The following is a 19,881-nucleotide window of genomic DNA, read 5'->3' as shown; positions in this document are numbered from 1 at the left end:
TCAGGTGGTCTTAGGTTGCCAGATAGTGAGCTTGAACCACAGGACCTTGAAACATTCATGCATTCATGTCACGCAGGCGCTGCCCGGTTAAGGCTCCCAGGTGCGTGTGCACATAGGTGTGTAAGGGCATGTGCCCGTCATTCACACACCTCAGTTGTTTGCTGCAGGAAATGACAGCTGAACACCGTCTGCAGCGAGGAAGAATGGAGCCACTCAGTTTCCTATTGGTTTAGAATTTTTGGCTTGGCACAGGAGCATGGAATGTGTGCAAGGCCTTCAAGAGGACATATTATTATGGCTTAGCTTTCGCGGACAGCCAGTGTGTTGTGGGCACCGGAATCTTGGTCTAGGTGTGCTGAAAACCATGTTCAAATACCAACCTACCAACCATGAAGTTCACTGAGAGGTTTTGGGCTATATGCTATGCTTTCTTTCTACTGAGCTGACAGGGTCCTTATGAGAATAAAATGTCTGTGGGCGAGGGGGAAGATTCATTGCCTATGGGTGCCTTGAACTCCTTGTAGGAGTGGGATATACAGTGGTGCCTCGCAAGACGAAAAGAATCCGTTCTGTGATTCTCTTTGTCTAGCGGTTTTTCGTCTTGCGAAGCAAGCCCATTGAAGGATTAGCGGATTAGCGCTATTAGCGGCTTTTAACGGCTTATCTGCTGATCGGATCAGCTGATAAGCGACTTAGCAGCTTAGAAAAAAGGGGGGAAGGGAAAAAAGCCAGCAGGAACTCGCAAGACATTGTCGTCTTGCGAAGCAAGCCCATAGGAAATTCGTTTTGCGAAGCACCTCCAAAACGGAAAACTCTTTTGTCTAGCGAGTTTTCCGTCTTGTGAGGCATTCGTCTTGCGGGGCACCACTGTAAATAGATAAATAGCCACTACAAGTTGGGGCTCGCAGGGCTAACTGCATCTCCCTAGACCAGTGTTTTTCAACCTTTTTTGGGCAAAGGCACACTTGTTTCATGAAAAAAATCACGAGGCACACCACCACTGTGTGTGGAGAGAGAGATGTCAGAGCCCCGCTGCTCTCTATGGGGAATCGGATGAGAGTGGACCGCCTGTCCGCTCTCATCCGATCCCATCCGATCTGATCCCCACCCAGGACGGATGGAAAATAGGGTGGACACAGTCCGGCGCCCGCCTAGTAGGCGAAAATTTGACTTTTTTTAAAAAAAAAAATCTTTTGAATTTTTCAATTTTTCCCACGGCACACCAGGCAACATCTCGCGGCACACTAGTGTGACGCGGAACGGTGGTTGAAAAACACTGCCCTAGACCACTCTATTCTGCCTTGGTCAGACCACACCTGGAATACTGTGTCCAATTCTGGGCACCCCAATTTAGGAAGGATGTTGACAAGCTGGAAGGTGTGCAGAGGAGGGCAACCAAGATGATCAAGGGTCTGGAAACCAAGCCTTATGAGGAACTGTTGAAGGAGCTGGGTATGTTTAGCATGGAAAAGATTTTGGCAGAAAGCCAACCCGGGTTCCACCATCTGTTCCAGAAAGTTGTCATCTCTGGTTTGGGGGGGCGGGGGCGGGATCTCACATAAGGAAGAATGGTGGCATATATAAATTTAATAAATAATAACAATAATAACAACAGCAACACACTAACAACAGTGAAGCTGGACCGCATCCTAACACTGGAGAACAGTGAGTCTCTGGCTGTTAACCAGAAAGTTGGCGGTTCGAGTCCTGTGGGCAGAATTCCTGCCTTGCAGCAAGGGGTTTGGACTACATGAACCTCGAGATCCGTGCCAACTCTGCGATTCTTATGAACACGCCCCAATCTGTTCCTGGAGAGCGGTCAGCCCGAGCGATTCCAGCCGCCTTGACTCAGATTTTCTGGGCAACAGGCAAAGCGGAGTTCCGGCAGGCCGGGCTGGGCTGGGCAGGGCAGGGCAGGGCAAGAGCGCGGCAAGGCAGCCGTGCGCGCTCGGGGGGAGAGACGGGGCGGGGCTCCGCGCTTGTTGTTCGTCACTTGGTGCAAAGCCCGAGCGAGTCTCCGGAGAGAACAACGAGCTCATTCACGGAGTGGCAGCGAGGCGGGCAGCCAAGCCGGGCGAGGAAGCCTGGGATTTTCCTCCTCGCCCTCCATCCAGCGACAAGCCCTTCCCTGGGATTTGCAGCCGCGCGTGGCGCACCCTCCCGGCCCCATGCCGCCGCTTCTCTACCTGTCCCTCCTGCCGGGGCTCGTCCTCGCCTTCAACCTGGACACGGGCAACGTGGTCATGTGGAGCGGGGACTCCGGAAGCCTCTTCGGCTTCTCCTTGGCGATGCACCGGCAGCTGCAGCCCGAGGACAAGAGGCTGTAAGTGGGTCCGTGGTGGGGGAAGAAGTTGCCTGCATCTGGGTTTTTTGGAAGAGGGGCGAGTAAATTGTGTGTGGGGGGGGAATCCCCATAGGGTACCTCGGCTTGCCTAGCCCTAGATGCGCCGCGTACTGGACTGGAACAGTTTCTGGCTCCCGAGAAGCCTCAATGCGGATCCTCTGTCTTGTCTCTTGGCTGGGCTGAAGCGCTGATCGCCAGATTCCGAAGTCGATTTAAGTTGTTTGCTTGCTTCTTTTTTTTGGGGGGGGGGTGCAAACGTGTTGCGCCCTCGCGGCGCGCGCAAGGCCCGCAGGTGCGATCGGGCAGAAGCAACCCCACTCGCGCGCGCACAGGCTGCCATGCGAAGCGGCGCGCTCGCTTGGATCAAAGGATCCGTCGCTGCCAGCCGCGATTCTGTGCTTTCCCCACTTCCTTGGGGTCCTGTCGGGGATGGAACCCGGGCTGCACACGATCCGCTCAGCTTTGGGGAAGCGGAGGCGCTGCTTATTCGGAAGTTTGTTCGCCGCCTGTGCCCGCCTTGCGATTTCTCCACCAGGGGGATGGAGGTGTGGAGCCAGCAGGCAGGGTGAGGCTCCCAAGGACACCAACTTCCGCCGGTGTGTGTGTGTGTGGCAAATACCTCCCTCTCCCCAACCGACCCCCGATCGCGGATTTGCATGGAGTTTTTTTGTGCATGGGTGTGTGTGTGTGTGTGTGTGTGTGTGTTATTTTTGGCTAAAACCCAAAATGGGGATCGAAGGACCCAGCAACCACCTGTTATGGCGGGCTGTGTTATGATAGGGGGGGAAATCAAGAGTTGCTGCAGAAAACGAGAGGGACTGATCAAAATGTCGGAAGGGAACTGGGTGTTTTGGAAAAAAAAAGTGGCTGATCCGGGTTGTTGCTCCAGGATCCACTACCTGATGGAGAACTAGAGTTGGGGATCCATTAAGCCAAACGAGATTCTCGGAAAAGGCTCGGTTTGGAACAAAACAAAACCTGCCCCAGTGTGTTTGCGCATTCCTGATCACTGCTAACAAAGAATGCCGACGGGGGTGTAGGGCAACAAAAGGGCCTTCCCCCTCAGGGAATGCAAACTTTTCAGGTCGGTTGAGCAGCAACGCCGAAGGGCGGTGCTAAAATAAGCAAGTGTTTATATGCTCCCCTTCAGGAAAGCACGTTGAAAAAGGCAGGATGCCTGGTTTGAACAGCATTTGAACGGAGCCATTTTTTGAAGAGGAAAGAATCCTTTGGCATTTTGTGGGTGTGTAAGCTTTGCCCAGTCATGCCAACACACAGCTGAGATACATGTCTCTCATGACAATCACAAGATATGCTTGTCCCCAACTTTTCCTTAACTCTTCTTGCGGACGGACGGAGTAAACAAGCCGCTTAAATGAGGGAGAGGCTTTTAAATTGGGTTGCCACCTGGTTCAGAAAAACAAGCACAACCACAGTCTGGCCTTCTCTTCCCTGTTAACACAGAGATTTAATCTTCAGAAATTGCCTTAAGTTCATGTGACTAAACATGATTATCTGCAGATTGCTGCAGCAGACCCTCCAAGTGTCCATATTCTCCAAGGACGTCTCTGATTTAGAGAAGCTGCTTCTGACTTGATCCTGGAATGTCCCACTTTTCCTTAGGGCCGCTGACCCTAATTTCATTGCAGAATTGAGCCCTCTAAAGGCAATCCTGTTTAGGGAAGTTTTAAAAATGTTTTATTGTGTATTTATATATGTTGGAAGCCGCCCAGAGTGGCTGGGGCAACCTAGTAAGATGTGTGGGGTATAAATAGTAAAATTATCATTATGGAATGGGACGTCCCTACTTTCATTGGATAAATGTAGGAGGGTATGGGAGCCACCACCACCAAGGCCACCAGCTGTGTCGCCTTGTGGAGAAGCAGTGTTGGCATTGGTGCTGATTCCCTGAAAGAACTTGCAAGATCTCACCCAAATCTCATGATGCCTGGCCAGGATGCCTTTCCTGCCATACCTTCTGGGCTTGACAAGGCATGTGACCCTCACCTGTTCTGATTCTACTCCAGCTGACGAATCACACACCTCCTCCCCTAGCTAGCAAGCCAGTCACACTTCTTTGAAGTCTCAGCCCCACTCACCTCACAGAGTGTTTGTTGTAGGGGAGGAAGGGAAAGGAGAATGTTAGCCGCTTTGAGACTCCTGAAGGGGAGTGATAAAGCGGGATATCAAATCCAAACTCCTCCTCTTCCTCCACTCACCACCACTGTACCACCTGCCAGTGGCGATGCAGCTGTACTAGCACTGCAGTGTTGGCCTAGGCGCCGATTCCCTGAAAGAGCGTGCAAGATCTCACCCACATTGAGATATTTTGCTCTCTTCAACATCTTGCAAGACTTTGATAAGATCTCGCAGGATATGAGCACCTATCCTGGCACCACTTCTCTGGCAGAGGTGTGGCCATGGCAGGAGGCGCCTTTGAGGGTGCTGCCTGGGGGGCTTCTGCTGCCTAAGGCAGTTACTTCACACCACTTCATAGGTAGGCTGGCCTTGCCGGAGGTCATTATGGGTATGCACACTGGTATCTGTATACCTGTGAGCACACACCTTTAGTGTGTGGGTTTTTTTAATTAAAAAAATACAAGTTTCTTAATCTACCAGATTTGCACAAAACAGCAGCAGTGTGTGTGTGTGTGTGTTGCTCCAAGCAAGGAAACCTGAGATTCATGGGTATGTGTTTACATGTACACATAACACCTGTGATCTACCATGCTTGCACAAAAGAGCAGTCCAAAAATAAAAATAACCGATGCCCCATTCCAAACTAGGTAAGGATTTGTTCACATTTGGAGTTGTTGCCTGTCACTTCATTTCCTCCCCCTTTCCTGCCCATCTCCTGTGCCCATGGGCGTAGCGGGGGGGGGGGGCAGAGGAATCCACAAATATTATTGAAAAGCAATGAAAGTACTCAGTTATTACCAAGTGCCCCTATTTTCCAGGGACGTCCCTGATTTAGAGAAGCTGCCCCTGTTTCTGATTTGATCCCCTTTTCCTTAGGATGTCCCTATTTTCACTGGAGAAATGTTGTGGGGTATGGAGTTATCCGACCCTCAAGCTGTCTGAAGGCAATCCTGCATAGGGAGGTTTGTTCAATGTTTAATGCTTTGTTGTGTTTTTATAGGTGTTGGAAGCTGCCCAGAGTGGCTGGGGCAACCCAGTAAGAAGTGTGGGGTATAAATAGTAAAATTATCATTATGGAATGGGATACCCCTATTTTCATTGGAGAAATGTTGGAGGGTATGCTGCAGATGAATCAGCTGTAAAGGGGTAGAGCATGAGACTCCTAAGCGCAGGGTTTGGGGTTTGAGCCCCACTTGGTGCAAAAGGTTCATGCATGGCAGGGGGTTGGACTAGATGACCCTTGTGGTCCCTTCCAACTCTACAATTCTGTGATTCTAGGTGCAGGTTGAAAAACCGAAAACGCTCGTAGTTTAAATTGTATCATTGCTTGAAAATTTGGCATAAGAGAAAGCTGTGCGCAGGGACCATCTGGGTATATTTTTTGAAGGACACACTTTTGGTCAAGCCTAAATAACCAATTTTGCGCTGGGGAAGAACCTGATAAAAGAGCATGGGAAACAGGTGAAGTGATGCCACCTTTAAGATCAATGCAACTGTGTTGTGTGGCTTGCTCATCCGTAGATAATTGGTGAGGTCAGAATTGCTGTATATAACACCTCTTAACCTGAACATGTTAATAACTGGTGGGAAACCTTTGGTCTGTGGGCCAAATATTTGGCCTGTGAGTTGGTTTTGCGAAGCCATGTCCACTTGTCTTTTACTTGATACATGAATGGAGGGGGTTGTACTAGATGGCCCTTGGTTTCTGTGATTCTATATAGTGTGGGGCTGGTGAAGATACTGCTGGGCCAAAATGGGGTTTGCAGAGCCCTGCTGATTGTAAAATTCTGGTTGTCAGCTGGTCAATGCTTGCAGAGGGCTGTGCTTGGCATTTGAGGGGTGGCTATAACTCAGCTGATTGTCAGGGCTTCAGAGCAGGGCAGTCTGCAAACCCCAAAGATCATCTCATTCAATAATTTACATATAGCCCTAGATTTTCACAAGTGCAGCATTTTTATACATTGAGCACAGGCTTCCTCAACTTCGGTCCTCCAGATGTTTTTGGCCTACAACTCCCATGATCCCTAGCAAGCAGGACCAGTGGTCAGGGACATCTCCAAACATCTGGAGGGCCAAGGTTGAGGAAGCCTGATTTAGCACTTTAGAATGGCGTGTTTTTACATACGTTATCTTGTATTCCTTACACCAAACTTGCATGATCACCCAGCATTATCCTAATTGTAGATGTACAGTTAAGGCTGAGAGTGTTGCTTACGGCCGCTTGCTGAGCTCATGGCACAGCTAAAATTCAATCCACAAATTTCATATTCTCAGCAGTGCAATCCTGTGCATGTCTACCCAGAAGTAAGTCCCTTTGAGCACATCGGGGTTTATTCCCAGGTAAGTGAGCATAGGATTTCAACTTCATTCTCTAAGTCTGTAGTCCTATACTCACATTTCTTGGGAATAAGGTAAAGGTAAAGGGACCCCTGACCATTAGGTCCAGTCGTGACCGACTCTGGGGTTGTGCGCTCATCTCACTCTATAGGCCGAGGGAGCCGGTGTTTGTCCTCAGACAGCTTCCAGGTCATGTGGCCAGCATGACTAAGCCGCTTCTGGCGCCAGAGCAGCGCACAGAAACGCCATTTACCTTCCCGCCGGAGCGGTACCTATTTATCTACTTGAACTTTGACGTGCTTTTGAACTGCTAGGTTGGTAGGAGCTGGGACCAAACAACAGGAGCTCACCCCGTTGCAGGGATTTGAACTGCTGACCTTCTGATCAGCAAGCCCTAGGCTCTGTGGTTTAACCCACAGCACCACCCGCGTCCCTATTCTATTATTCCCTTATTCTTGGGAATAAGTCCCATCAAATGCAACAGGGCTTATGCACTGTGCTAGAGAACTTCATTTCAGCAAAACTTTGTTTTGTTCCAGGAACTGAGATGAAACAACTCTCATTCAACTCTTGAATATTTTATGTGAAATAAAGTAATGCATATATTGGAATGGGGAGCCTAAAGTGAAGAAAAACTGTGTTTGCAATGGACTTAACAATATTTAAACTGCACCTCCTATTAAAGATTAGCTTCTTTTCATTCTGGAGGAGCAGAACGGAAGAGGAGAACTCCCTTTTCTTTGCCCTCAAGGCTCGGGTGAGCTGCCACAAGTACGAACATGTGCTTCCTTTGGGCATGGCTGCCTTATGCCATTGCTGGCGTCGACCCAGCATTTATCAACTTGCCTTTTGACTGTGCATTGTTTGTTGAGCTCTCTCACTTTTTGAGGGGTAGAAATAGACATAGCATCAAAAGCGTTCTTCACAAAAGCTTGGCTCCAGTTATGAGTGTAGAAACACACACGTTTAATATAAGATTGCAGCCCTTAACACACCTATTTGGAAGTCATATCCAGTTAAATAAATGTTTAGGATTGGGGCGTAAGGCTGTATTACTGTTTATAAAATGAAAGTCGATGAATCTCAGGCAAAGGACATCAGATATATTTACAGGGGCTCTTGGAGACTTTAAGAACATAAGAGCCCTCCTGGATCAAACCAAAGGTGACCTGTTCAAACCAAAGCATCGTATTCTCATGGTAGCCAACCAGATGCCTATAGTAGTAGTAATTATTATTATTATTATTATTATTATTATTATTATTATTATTTATACATACAGTGGTAACTCAGGTTACATACGCTTCAGGTTACAGACTCCGCTAATCCAGAAATAGTACCTTGGGTTAAGAACTTCGCTTCAGAATGAGAACAGAAATCGCGTGGCGGCAGCGGGAGGCCCCATTAGCTAAAGTGGTGCTTCAGGTTAAGAACAGTTTCAGGTTAAGAACAGACTTCCAGAACGAATTAAGTACGTTACCAGAAGTACCACTGTACATACATACCCTGCCCTTCTGGCTGGGTTTCCCCAGCCACCCAACAGAATAGGAAAAACATCAAACATTAAAAACGTCCCTAAACAGGACTGGCGTTTCCATGTGCTGCTCTGGTTCGCCAGAAGCGGCTTAGTCATGCTGGCACATGACCCGGAAGCTGCACGCCGGCTCCCTCGGCCAGTAAAGCGAGATGAGCGCCGCAACCCCAGAGTTGGCCACGACTGGACCTAATGGTCAGGGGTTCCTTAACCTTTTTAAACAGAACCACCTTCAGATGTCTTCTAAAAGTCAGATAGTTGTTTATTTCCTTGACATCTGATAGGAGGGCATTCCACAGGGCGGTCGCCAGTACCAAGAAGGCCCTCTGCCTGGTTCACCGTAACCTCACTTTTCTCAGTGATGGAACCGCCAGAAGGCCCTCAGAGCTGGACCTTAGTGTCTGGGCTGAACGATGGGGGTGGAGACGTTTCTTCAGGTATACTGGGCTGAGGCCGTTCCTATGGGAAGCCTACAAGCAAGACGTGAGCACAACATGGTTGGGCAATCTGCTTTTCAACGTCACGATATATCAGCAGCTAGACATCGCTATATAATGATATATTGCGATGTGTGAAATAAGGATGGAGCAATGTAGAGGCACAGGCTGGCTTCATGGTTTTCCCCACTTTCTGATTTTTGCATAGTATTTTGTTGTTTAGTTGTCTTTGTTGTGTCCGACTCTCTGTGACCCCATGAACCAGAGCATGCCTTGGAAACTCTCACTTCTTCTCAAAGCTTCTCCTTTTTTATGTCCATGGAGTTTTCTTCGCAAAATACTGGAGTGGCTTGCCAGTTCCTTCTCCGGTTGCATAGTATACACACACACACATATCACAATTTGCAATATATTGCCAGGTCAAAAGTTATGAAACCGCTATCACGATAGGGACTTCAAACTAGTTTTGGACAATATATCAATATATTGCCCAGGCCTAGAGCATGTGAGTTCTCTTCCAACTTTTAACTGTCTTGAGGATTTTATTTTATTTTTACAATCAACTGGTATATAAACTTTATTAAACAAACAAAAAAACTTGAACAGCAACTGGTATTCAGAGGCACACTGGCTCTGACAGTGAAGAGTAGAGCATAGTAGCCATTGCAGCTTGTAGTCTTTTCTCCTTCATTAATTTGCCTAATGCAAGCTGGTTTCAAGATCCATATAGTTCTGACAACCGCAGAAAAAATATCTAATTAAATTTGTATATTGCCCCTTCATCCGAAGATCTCGGGGCAGGTTCACGGCATAAAAATACAAAATGCATAATAGAAACAAGAACAAACCAAGCCCATAATCCCTGCCTCCCACCAACACATTTAAAAGGACATCGAGTGTTAATCAGCCCAAGGCCTGGTTGAAGAGGAATGTTTTCACTTCCTCAAATAGAAGAAGTGCTATCTTAAGCTGGCAGGGATATTTATACACCCATAGTTGTGGAAGGCTAGACATTATAAGGAAGGGAAATGAAATGCAAAAATGGGGGCTGTGATAAATATGTTCTTAAATGCATGCCAAATTATCCCTCTATCCAATTGTAGCTCACTCAATAATGGAACGTTTCCATATTAAAGACATGTGAAACTTTCTTTGGAATAGCAAGTTCAACCCAGGATGTGCATCAGGTGAGTTGAGGTGAGGTCTACATGGACTTAGAAATATATATATATGCTCGTCTCTTGTGTTGATAGGGAGCTGGGAAGCCACATTCGCTTTTGTTTCTTACTTTACATCTTTATCTCACCTTTCCTAGAAGAAACCCAAGGCCTTGTATAGCCATGGTTCTTCCCAATGAGCCACCCATATTTTATTATCACAACCACCCTGAGAGGTAGATTGACCCAGGTTGATCTGGCGAGCTTTGTAGATGAGTGCGGGATTGAACCTAGGCTTTCTCGGTCCTAATGTGGCACCAGTCACATGCACACGATACATTTGAGGCAGTATAAGATGGGGTGAGCTCCCGTTGCTCAGTCCCTGCTCCTGCCAACCTAGCAGTTCGAAAGCACGTAAAAGTGCAAGTAGATAAATAGGTACCACTCCAGCGGGAAGGTAAACGGCGTTTCCGTGCTCTGCTCTGGTTCATCAGAAGCGGCTTAGTCATGCTGGCCACATGACCCGGAAGCTGTATGCCGGCTCCCTCGGCCAGTAAAGCAAGATGAGCACCGCAACCCCAGAGTCATCCGTGACTGGACCTAATGGTCAGGGTTCCCTTTACCTTTCACAGTCTTGGCTTCCCCAAAAGCAGTGGTGGAGCTTCAAGCTTTTTTTGGGGGGGAGAGCAGGTGAGGTCGTGGCTGGCACACATCCCAGTGGCGTGGCACACATCCCGGTGGCGTGGCACCCTGTGCGGGGGAGGCAGCTGCAATGGCATCCCACTGGGATCGTGCCACCAGGGGCGGTACGCTCCCCCCGCACCCCTGTTCCTCCACCAGTGTCCAAAAACATTATGGGAGTTGTTGTTAGGTGACCGCTATTCCACACACACAGTAGCAATTCCGGAGTGGTTTAACAATCGGGTGCTATTCACAGGGAGTTCTGTGGCGGGAATAGAAGTTTCCTCACAACTCTTAACATCTGTAACAAACTACCACTCCCAGAATTCTTTGGGGGAAGCCATGACTGTTTAAAGTGGTATTATACTGCTTCAAATGTATTGTGCGAATATGGTCACTCTAACCACGACACCACACCGGTCCTGAAAGCTAGACTTGTCCTTGCTGAGTGTGGCAATGCTATACAGATATTAAGTATTAATATTACTACTTCGAAACAAAATATCAGAAATTGTTTGCCAGTTGATAGGAATCTTGTGCAATCTTGGTAGTCAGGAATATATATTGGCTAGTGTCTCCCAAATATTATTGTTTCCTGGTGCATTAGACATTAAAAAAATTCCCGGAACAGGGTTGCCTTCAGATGTCTTCTAAAAGTCAGATAGTTGTTTATTTCCTTGATATCTGATAGTGCATTTGGCGTGAGAATCATTTAAACACTAATGTGAGCACCTTAAATTGTGCCCAGAAACGAACTGGCAACAAACACAAACCAGTGGCCTGAAGACGAACATTTGGGTGATGGTTTGAAATCAAAATCTCTATTCAGCATGTGTATCTGAAGAAGTGTGCATGCACACGAAAGCTCATACCAAGAACTAACTTAGTTGGTCTTTAAGGTGCTACTGGAAGGAATTTTTTTATTTTGTCTATTCAGCATTCTTATTGCTGTCAAGGGGCAACAAGCAGGTTACATCGTGTCCTCACGACCGCCCTGTGAAGTAAGGAAGGCAAGGAGATAGTGATTTACTCAAGGTTGAGAGAACTTAAGGGCTTGTATTCACAACAATGTGTTTCCCCCCATCCAAATCTTAACACCCAGTCGCTTCTCCTCATAGACACACCAAATGTTAGCGACATTATCCCTTTCTCCTTCAAGAGAATCAGGATTAACTCTGTGACACACTGCAGTGTTCTCCACAAGGCCCTTGCTGGAATGAGTGGAAATGTTTGTTAATCTAAAAAAAGTACCAAATGTAAACACAAGTTTAAGGTGCAATCTGTCTAGTTCAGCTGCTCTGTCACCTCCATTTGTTTCCTTGTGACTTGTTGTTTGCAAATCCCGTGCAAGTCCCACAGAAAGTTTGGAGTGGGGCTGTTAAAAAGTGTGTGTGTGTGTGTTAGTGTGTATGGGAAGCAATGTTTGGTGTGCAGCGATTTAAGTGCTATGTGTGTAAAGCACTAGTTAACATACGGGGACTTCAGTTGATTTATAAGAGCAATGAATTGTTTGCAAACGGATTGCTTGCACACCCTGCCCTAAAAGAGTTCCTATACGCAGCAAATGTGCATATGCTGAATTACCGGTAGATAAACTGGTGGTTTCTTTGTTTCCTGTTAAAAACAGCTAGCTTGGTCTGACAACTCCACCTAACAACTCTGTGGTCTGAAGAACAATATAGGGGGCATTATTTGGGTTAATCTGTATGGCGGTGGTTGTTTTTTGGTCAGGAATCATTTCCCCCCTCTGTATAACTGAAGAAAATTCAGTACATGCTCTGGTGATGCACAGATCTCTCCCATGGTCAGATTTGTCTTTAGCATACATTTCTAATTGTGGGCAAGATTTGTGCGTTAGTACTTCACGACGCTTGTGTTTTTCCAGATATGCAAAAGAGCAGAAGTCGCTCTTGCACCTGCAAAATCTGGAGAGCGGGCAGGAGAGAGTAGAATGTGTATCAAATATCTCTTTGCTCTTCAAAAAAAAACAGCCATCACGCCCACCTCCCCAATTATCTTTTGTAGCTGAAAAATAAGACCTGTGAGGCAGCTGGAAATTTGTCATAGGTGACTCGGTGGGGGAGGGGAAGGCAGTCATGGAGGCACAAGAATATGGCCAGGGCGAAAGTTGAAACGGCACATTTGTGGCCTTGTGTGATGTGACTGCGCCACACAAGCAGATTTTGTTTCTAAGAAAATGAATTCCAGTTGTTGGGAATCACAAATATTGCACTTGAGTTGGGCCCTAAATGCAGGCTTTGCGTAGGCCACTGTGTGAAGAGGATACTGGACTAGAAAGGGCTTTGGCCTGATCCAACACGTTTTTCTTATGTCCTTAAAACATTTACAGATGTTCAGTAGTTTGCTGTGTGTCCATGGTGCAGTTGTGTCATGTGCGTGGGCATACCAAAAGATAATTTTGTTTCTTGTGCTTCTGTATATTTTAACTTCTACTCATAAACACTTAAGTGAGTTCTCACAGCTCTGAAGTACTGGCCCGTTAGGGGAGGTCATGAGATTTCTTAAAAAACAGATTAGCTTCTCTGCTCATAGATTAGCTTTATCTTCACACAGGTTGAGTAGTCTTAACACATACATGAATCTTTTAAAGTGTGTATAAAAAGTGTGGTGTTGTATAAAAGACCGGCTACTAAACACCAAATACAGGCAGCGGTTGATTTGCATTCTGAGGCACTGTGCACTGGTGCAGTAGAATTGAAACGCCCATTGAAAAAAACCTGCAAACCGCCTGTTCTGTGGTGTAGTGGTTAAGAGCAATAGACTCGTAATCTGGTGAACCGGGTTCGCGTCTCCGCTCCTCCACATGCAGCTGCTGGGTGACCCTGGTCTAGTCACACTTCTCTGAAGTCTCTCAGCCCCACTCACCTCACAGAGTGATAAAGTGGGATATCAAATCCAAACTCTACTTTTTGTGACATTTTCAGGTCACTTCTGGGTTCGGTGTAATGCGCATGTGTGCAGTTGCACACATATTGGATGCGCCTAAAACGGTCATTGCCTGTAAGCTTTTTGAAAAATTGACTTTATAATATAATGGAATAGCAACTACATATTCAACCATATATCTTTTACTTTGTGTTACAAATTGATTTTTATTTTTGTTTGTATTTATCAGCTTACTTTTTCTACGACTCAGATGTTTCTGCAAGTATGTATAGATGTTTGTTTGTTTTTTAAAAAAGATAGGAAGCATGGGTTGTGTGACAAATATAACCAATGTGCACAACTGGGAGGATAATTCTGATCCATGTATCCTGAATAAAGTAGTAATGAATACAGGTATTTGGGAAAATCCTTTCATAAGTTGAAAGTCAGATGAAAAGAAAACAGTGTTTGCTGCAGTTCATCCATCTTGCTTGTGGAAAATAAAGTGTGGCATATGGCTGCAATCCTAAACACACTTACTTGGAGTCAAGTTCCATTAAAATCAGTAGGTCTTACTTCCAAGTACATGTGCACAGAATTGTGCTGTAAAGCATGCTACTGGGTTGTAACTATTTTGAGTTTAAGTGAACTTGAGCATACCTTAATTAAATGTGTAGTGATTCTAATCCACTTTATTTTGTTCACTTACTTAAAAGATTTAAACTCCATTTTTCCATCTATGGTCCCCAAGGTGACTTACAAACAGAATAAAATAATGCAAGGAGCCATCTATAGTCACAGACTCAGGCAGAATCTGAGAATCTTTTAGCAATGTTAACAAGAGAATAGGATTGGTGTTTCGGGATTAATTTGATTTTGTGACCTTGAGAGCTTTCATTCGAAGAAAATTGTATTTCAGGCTCCCAGCTGTGCTTGACCTGTACAGTCTTCCATTCACACCCTAGCTTTCCCCCCATTTTATTTTTGTTTTTGGAAAGGATCAATCGCTCTTCCTAATTTCATCTCTATACACCACAACCTCATTGAGTAAGAGAGACTTGATAAGGGTAGAGGCATTTGTTTCACCTATCAGGATGAGCGGGTGTAGCAATCCTCAGAGCTCATTTGTGGCTTTTGAAAAGTGACATTATTTATTTGTTTTAAAAAAGAGTTGCGTCAAGATGTCAGAGTCCAGTTCTACCGTGGGGGTTTAATTCAAGTGACAGCTGGCTTCTGTATTTGGCATGAGCTTTCAATCTGGGAACCAACCCCACCTGTTTCTTGCCAGGCAATTGGATCTTCACAATAAATAAAACACATAGAGGGGGAAATGAGACACAAGGCCTCCTGCAAGAGTAAAGAGGAGCTTGGTGGAAGTCTGTATAGATTAGCAAGACTTTACCGAATATGCACTGATCATGATTCAGAAACGTGACGCCATGCTTCTTCATACTGATATTGCATCCAAAGGCCCATGGATCCACTGAGAGGCCCAATCATCAGGCCTGGAGCTGGTGCAGCAAAAATAGATAAATGAATCGCACAACAACATCAACCCTCCCTCCAATTTTCCACCCTGGCCAGCATGAGCTGGTGGAGTTTTGGGTGCAGCAGTTGATCATCCTCACTGCTCCGCAGCTGGAGTTTTGGATTATTCGGCCTCAAAGTATAGAAAACTGCTTTACACTGAATCAGACCATTGGCTCCATCTAGCTCAGGGAGCAAGTGTCGAGGCTGGAGACATTCCCTGCCCCTACCTGGAGATGCTGAGGATTAAACTGGGGTGGGGGTGGGGGCTTCTACATGAACCATCTGCCCTATCACTGACCTATAGTCCTTCCCCTTTTGGTATATTTGGTTTTGGTGAGTCATCTTGTGAGTGTTCGACTCTGATCGGCGGAAAATAATGAATAAATGTGCTCGCTCAGCACTGGGTAGGAGCCCAAGTCTTGCCATGACTTTGGCATGTCGTGAAATGGCCATTGCGGCAGGGAGCATTGGTCCATTTGTTGCCTAAGCATCATGCGCACTTTCGCTTGCAGCAGAATGTCGGCGATGAAATGGCTGCTCTTTGGGGAAGTGCTGGGCCTCAAAAATAATTCGGAGCAGCACCAGTCTACTTTAGGCTTTAGATTGTGACAGAAATTGTCCACTCGTCATGTCCCAGAAGCTGTTTTCACTAACTGCTTCTTGGAATTCTTGCTAAGACAATGCTCTCATTCACCCCACACTCTGAATGAGGGCTCAGCAATTGGTTTCATTTTTTAAAACCATGGTAATCTCTAGTTCTCTCCGAATTTTCACTTAATCTTTCCTGTAAAGTTTTACATGCTTAAGATTCTTCAACATTGCTGGTGAGTAACTCATAATTGAAATCCCGAGTTTAATACTGGGATCAAATAAAGGAACAGCCCCCCACAGTTCCCCCCCATTTCCTCTGAGAAAGGAGAAAAGTGTACAGAGGAAAGTGTGATTTTGATCAATAAAAGGAGAAAGTGCTTAATTCTTTCCCAGCAACCTGATTTCCCATTCACAATTCCTGCTAAGCTCTTTCCCTCCCATGCCATTCCAGATGCATGTTTTACATAAGAGCAGAGCATAACCCAAAGAAGAGCCTTGCTAGATCAAGCCTAGCATCCTGTTTCCGGCAGTGGCCAATTAGATGCTTCTGGTGAGCTCGCAAGCAGGATATGAGGGCAACCGCCTTTACCCTGCAGATGTGGCAGTTGCAGTTAAATGCAGAGCTGCAGGATAGAACCAGCTATGTAGAACAGCTCTTTGAGGAACGATTCTCCTGAAAATCCTTTCTCAGAAATACTTGAAAGCAGAGCAATTCCACTCACCTCTCCATGTATTCAGGCCAAAAATTGCATGCAGTGTTGGGGGTGAATGGTCACGGGCCAATTGGCTTTAATACTACAAGTCATGGCTGGGTTTATCCAGTGTGGTGTAGTGGTTAAGAGCAGTAGTCTCGTAATCTGGGGAACCGGGTTCGTGTCTCCTCTTCTCCACATGCAGCTGCTGGGTGACCTTGGGCCAGTCACACTTCTGTGAAGTCTCTCAGCCCCACTCACCTCACAGAGTGTTTGTTGTGGGGGAGGAAGGGAAAGGAGAATGTTAGCCGCTTTGAGACTCCTTAAAGGGAGTGAAAGGCGGGATATCAAATCCAAACTCTTCTTCTTCTCTTCTTCTTATCCTTGCTCTGAAGCTCTGCACAAAAAGAACGTTACAGTGGTACCTTGGCTCTTGAACTTAATCCATTCCGGGAGTCTGTTCGACTCCCAAAACCGTTTGAAAACCAAGGTGCGGCTTCCGATTGGCTGCGGGAGCTTCCTGCACTCAAGCAAAAGCCGTGTTGGATGTTTGGCTTCCGAAAAATATTCGCAAACCAGAACACTTGACTTCTGGGTTAGCGGCGTTCGGGAGCCGATTTGTTCGGCAACTAAGCCGTTCGACAACCAAGGTACCACTGTACTCTTAAACTGAGTAAAGGATCTAAAATATGGAGATCTCCCACCTTCATTATAAATTTTAGAAACCCTGGAGATTTGAAATAGTTCATTGGATTTTCTACTTCAGTTCTTGCCAGACATCACCTTGGTTCAGATGTCATTCATTTGTGTAGGTATGCCATTTATTTATGTAAGCCACTCTCTGTGTGGCTTAACACAAATCAGTGCTGAGATGGTCCCTGCCCTCAGGTTCACGGTCTAAAAAGATATAACACAGCAAAAAAGAAATGGGAGGGAGGAAAGTTCACGAGGAAGCCATGTTTTGAACATTGGGGTCTAGGGCCTCTCCAATTGTCTCCTGCTCTTCCCGGTTCACAATAAATGTAGTTTGCTGTGAAGTCCAAATCAGGCAAAAGCCATTACCACTAACTGTAGCTCCCCTCTTAATCGAAAATAGAAACCATGGTTTGGAATGGGTTTTTCAGTTGTGGTTTGGAGGCAAACTATGGTTTGTGGCAACAATAGTTTGCTTGATTCAGACATTGTGGTAAACTAGATTACCATGGAATTGTGGGGTGGAAATCAGAGTGCATGAGGTGAAGAGGAAAGGTAACAATGGAGCATGTAGGGCATGAGACATGATCCTGATAGTTTGACCATGACATCTAAACAAGGTTACTGTGCTGTGTTTGATGCCTTGACAGTTTTAAAGCTGCCTGTAATTTTATTTAAGACAGGCAGGGTATTACACTGTGGTGACGAAGTGGAAGTATATAATCCTTACTGGAATGCAATTCAATTATAACGGCTAAGTTAAGTAGCTTTAGGTTATTATACATTGGTTCTGTCATCTTCATTTGGGTAAGGAGTTGGCAGAGGCAGCACTGAGATCAGAGATCAGTGTACAGAATATCAATGCACATCTTATTTTATTAACATATAAATCAACCTTGTATATCCTGATAAAACTTAAAGCGATGTTCTCATCGTATGAAAAGTGGCTCCGAGGGGGGGAAGTGTGTCTAGAAACTGCACTGGGACGTGCCTAGACAGAGGACTGACTTCTAGAAGGTGAGCTACCAGTTTGATGGCTGCAGGTATCCTGGCCATTGTAGCAAAGACCATAAATCCTCAAGTGGAGATAAGCATTTCCACCTGTTAAGGGATCTGTGACTGGCTGTTGCATGTCCATAATTACAGACTTACATCTTTTTTATGCTGTGGTCTTTGAAAACCAGAATCCAACTTTAGCCCAAGAGTGCATTTGTGGACCCCCATCTTTACTTATTGCACTGCTGTTCTGTCTTAGATCAGGCTGTGACGCAGGGGGGAGTCACGACCCACCTGCAGAAGCCCAGTGTACAATGTTGTACAGCAGGGATGGGAAACCTCAGGTCCAGGGAGCTGGGACTGAGGAACGGGAGCTCACCCCGTTGCGGGGATTCGAACCGTCAACCTTCTGATCAGCAAGTCCTAGGCTCTGTGGTTTAACCCTTTCTGAAAGATAGCAGAACAGTAAAAACAGAGAGTTGGGTCCATCAAAGTATTTACTGAATCAAGGTCAAAGTTGTGTGTGCAGGCGAATCTAGATTCCTAAAATGAAGACCTCCAGATTCTAGATTACATTCTGCAATTGCAATGCACAAGGATGCGTTTCAGTCCAGTTATGAAACCTGAAGGACAAACGAAGCATTACTTCGTGGAATTATGTGCAAGTAAGGCTGCAAGCTTTGGTCTACTTACTTGGAAGCAATATCCGCTGAATACAGTGAGACTTGTCTCTAAATAGAAGATAGCCCTTCAAAGCCCCAGGGGAAAGAGTGCAGAGTGGAGACTGTGCTTAAAAAAACACCACACCCCTTGATTCTGTGCATATTTGATAGGTTCCAAAATGCATCCCTCTGTTATAATGTACTCCCCCCGCTGGGCCTGACCAATAATACATTTCTTTTCAATTGGGCTGAGCGCTAAAGGAGCACTGGTTCCTAATTCAGTAGTCTCTCTTGGAACTATTAAAAATAGCTAAATCCAAGAACGGGTGCGTACAAGAGATAGTAAATAGAGAGGCCAGGGAAAATGAAAAACCAGCTGTTCTGTTCTTCCTTTTCAGACTAGGCTGATGTAGACACGAAGAGACAGATGGGCAGACCTTTGCCATGCAACACAATCCTGTCTCTTCCTTAAATGTAAACCTTTTGTCTTCAGTGAAGTTGTTAATGAATGAATCATTCCTTTGTATAAAAGGGTCATCATTTCTTTAAGACACAAAACAATAGCCAGAGCTAGCTAGCCTAATAAGGAAAGCATCTGAACTGAGAATTTGAAATTTAATGGGATTAGCTAAAATTTAACTAGTTGTGATGAAACTTTTCTGGAAAGGTTAGTTAATCAACCCACAGTCAGTGATGGTGTTTCTCTTTAGCGACCCTGCCTGGCCACCCTCATTCCTCTTTTTCTATGCCTTTTTGTTCTCTGAAAGATAGAAATGTTGTATTAGCTGTCAGCTTCCAGCTCCAGAGCAATCTTGCCCTTGTGTTGTTGTTGTTAAAAAGTTATTCCCCTCTTTCCCGCTCCACAAAGGAGTAGGTCAGAGCAGCATATAAAAAGCAGACTTTTAAGAACGATCTAACCTTGAAAACGTAGGTCAGCTTCAATAACAGCAGCAAAAAGCAAAAAACTAAGAAAGAGCAGCATTCTTTTATTTGTTTTGTGCTTGGAAAACCATAATGGTAATGGATGGGCAAATTGACTTTGGGGAGAACACCACCAAGAAGTCTCTGTCTCCGTTAGCCAGCCACCTTGCCTTGGAAAGGGGTAGGGAGAGGGAGAAAGTACTAAAAGTTGGACCCTGGTGGGAATTTTTAACAACCAGGCAGGTTCATATGGAGACCATTTAATGCTTTGTGGATCACAA

General features: G+C 45.7%; 1 protein-coding gene across 1 annotated transcript in view; it reads left to right on the top strand.

The window, feature by feature from the left end:
* Positions 1-1,617: 1,617 nt before the first annotated feature.
* ITGA6 (integrin subunit alpha 6) overlaps positions 1,618-19,881 on the top strand; it is a 70,918-nt gene continuing 52,654 nt past the window's right edge. Inside the window, exon 1 of the mRNA XM_082215798.1 lies at positions 1,618-2,323. Coding sequence (XP_082071924.1) covers positions 2,169-2,323 — 155 coding nt within the window. The 5' untranslated portion in view covers positions 1,618-2,168. The remainder of the gene's footprint in view (positions 2,324-19,881) is intronic.

The sequence above is a fragment of the Podarcis vaucheri genome (assembly GCF_965113315.1).
Source record: "Podarcis vaucheri genome assembly, chromosome: 1".
In the NCBI taxonomy this organism is placed as follows: Eukaryota; Metazoa; Chordata; class Lepidosauria; order Squamata; family Lacertidae; genus Podarcis; species Podarcis vaucheri.
The sequence above is the reverse complement of the archived record's forward strand: the minus strand, read 5'-3'. Positions and strand labels throughout refer to the sequence as shown.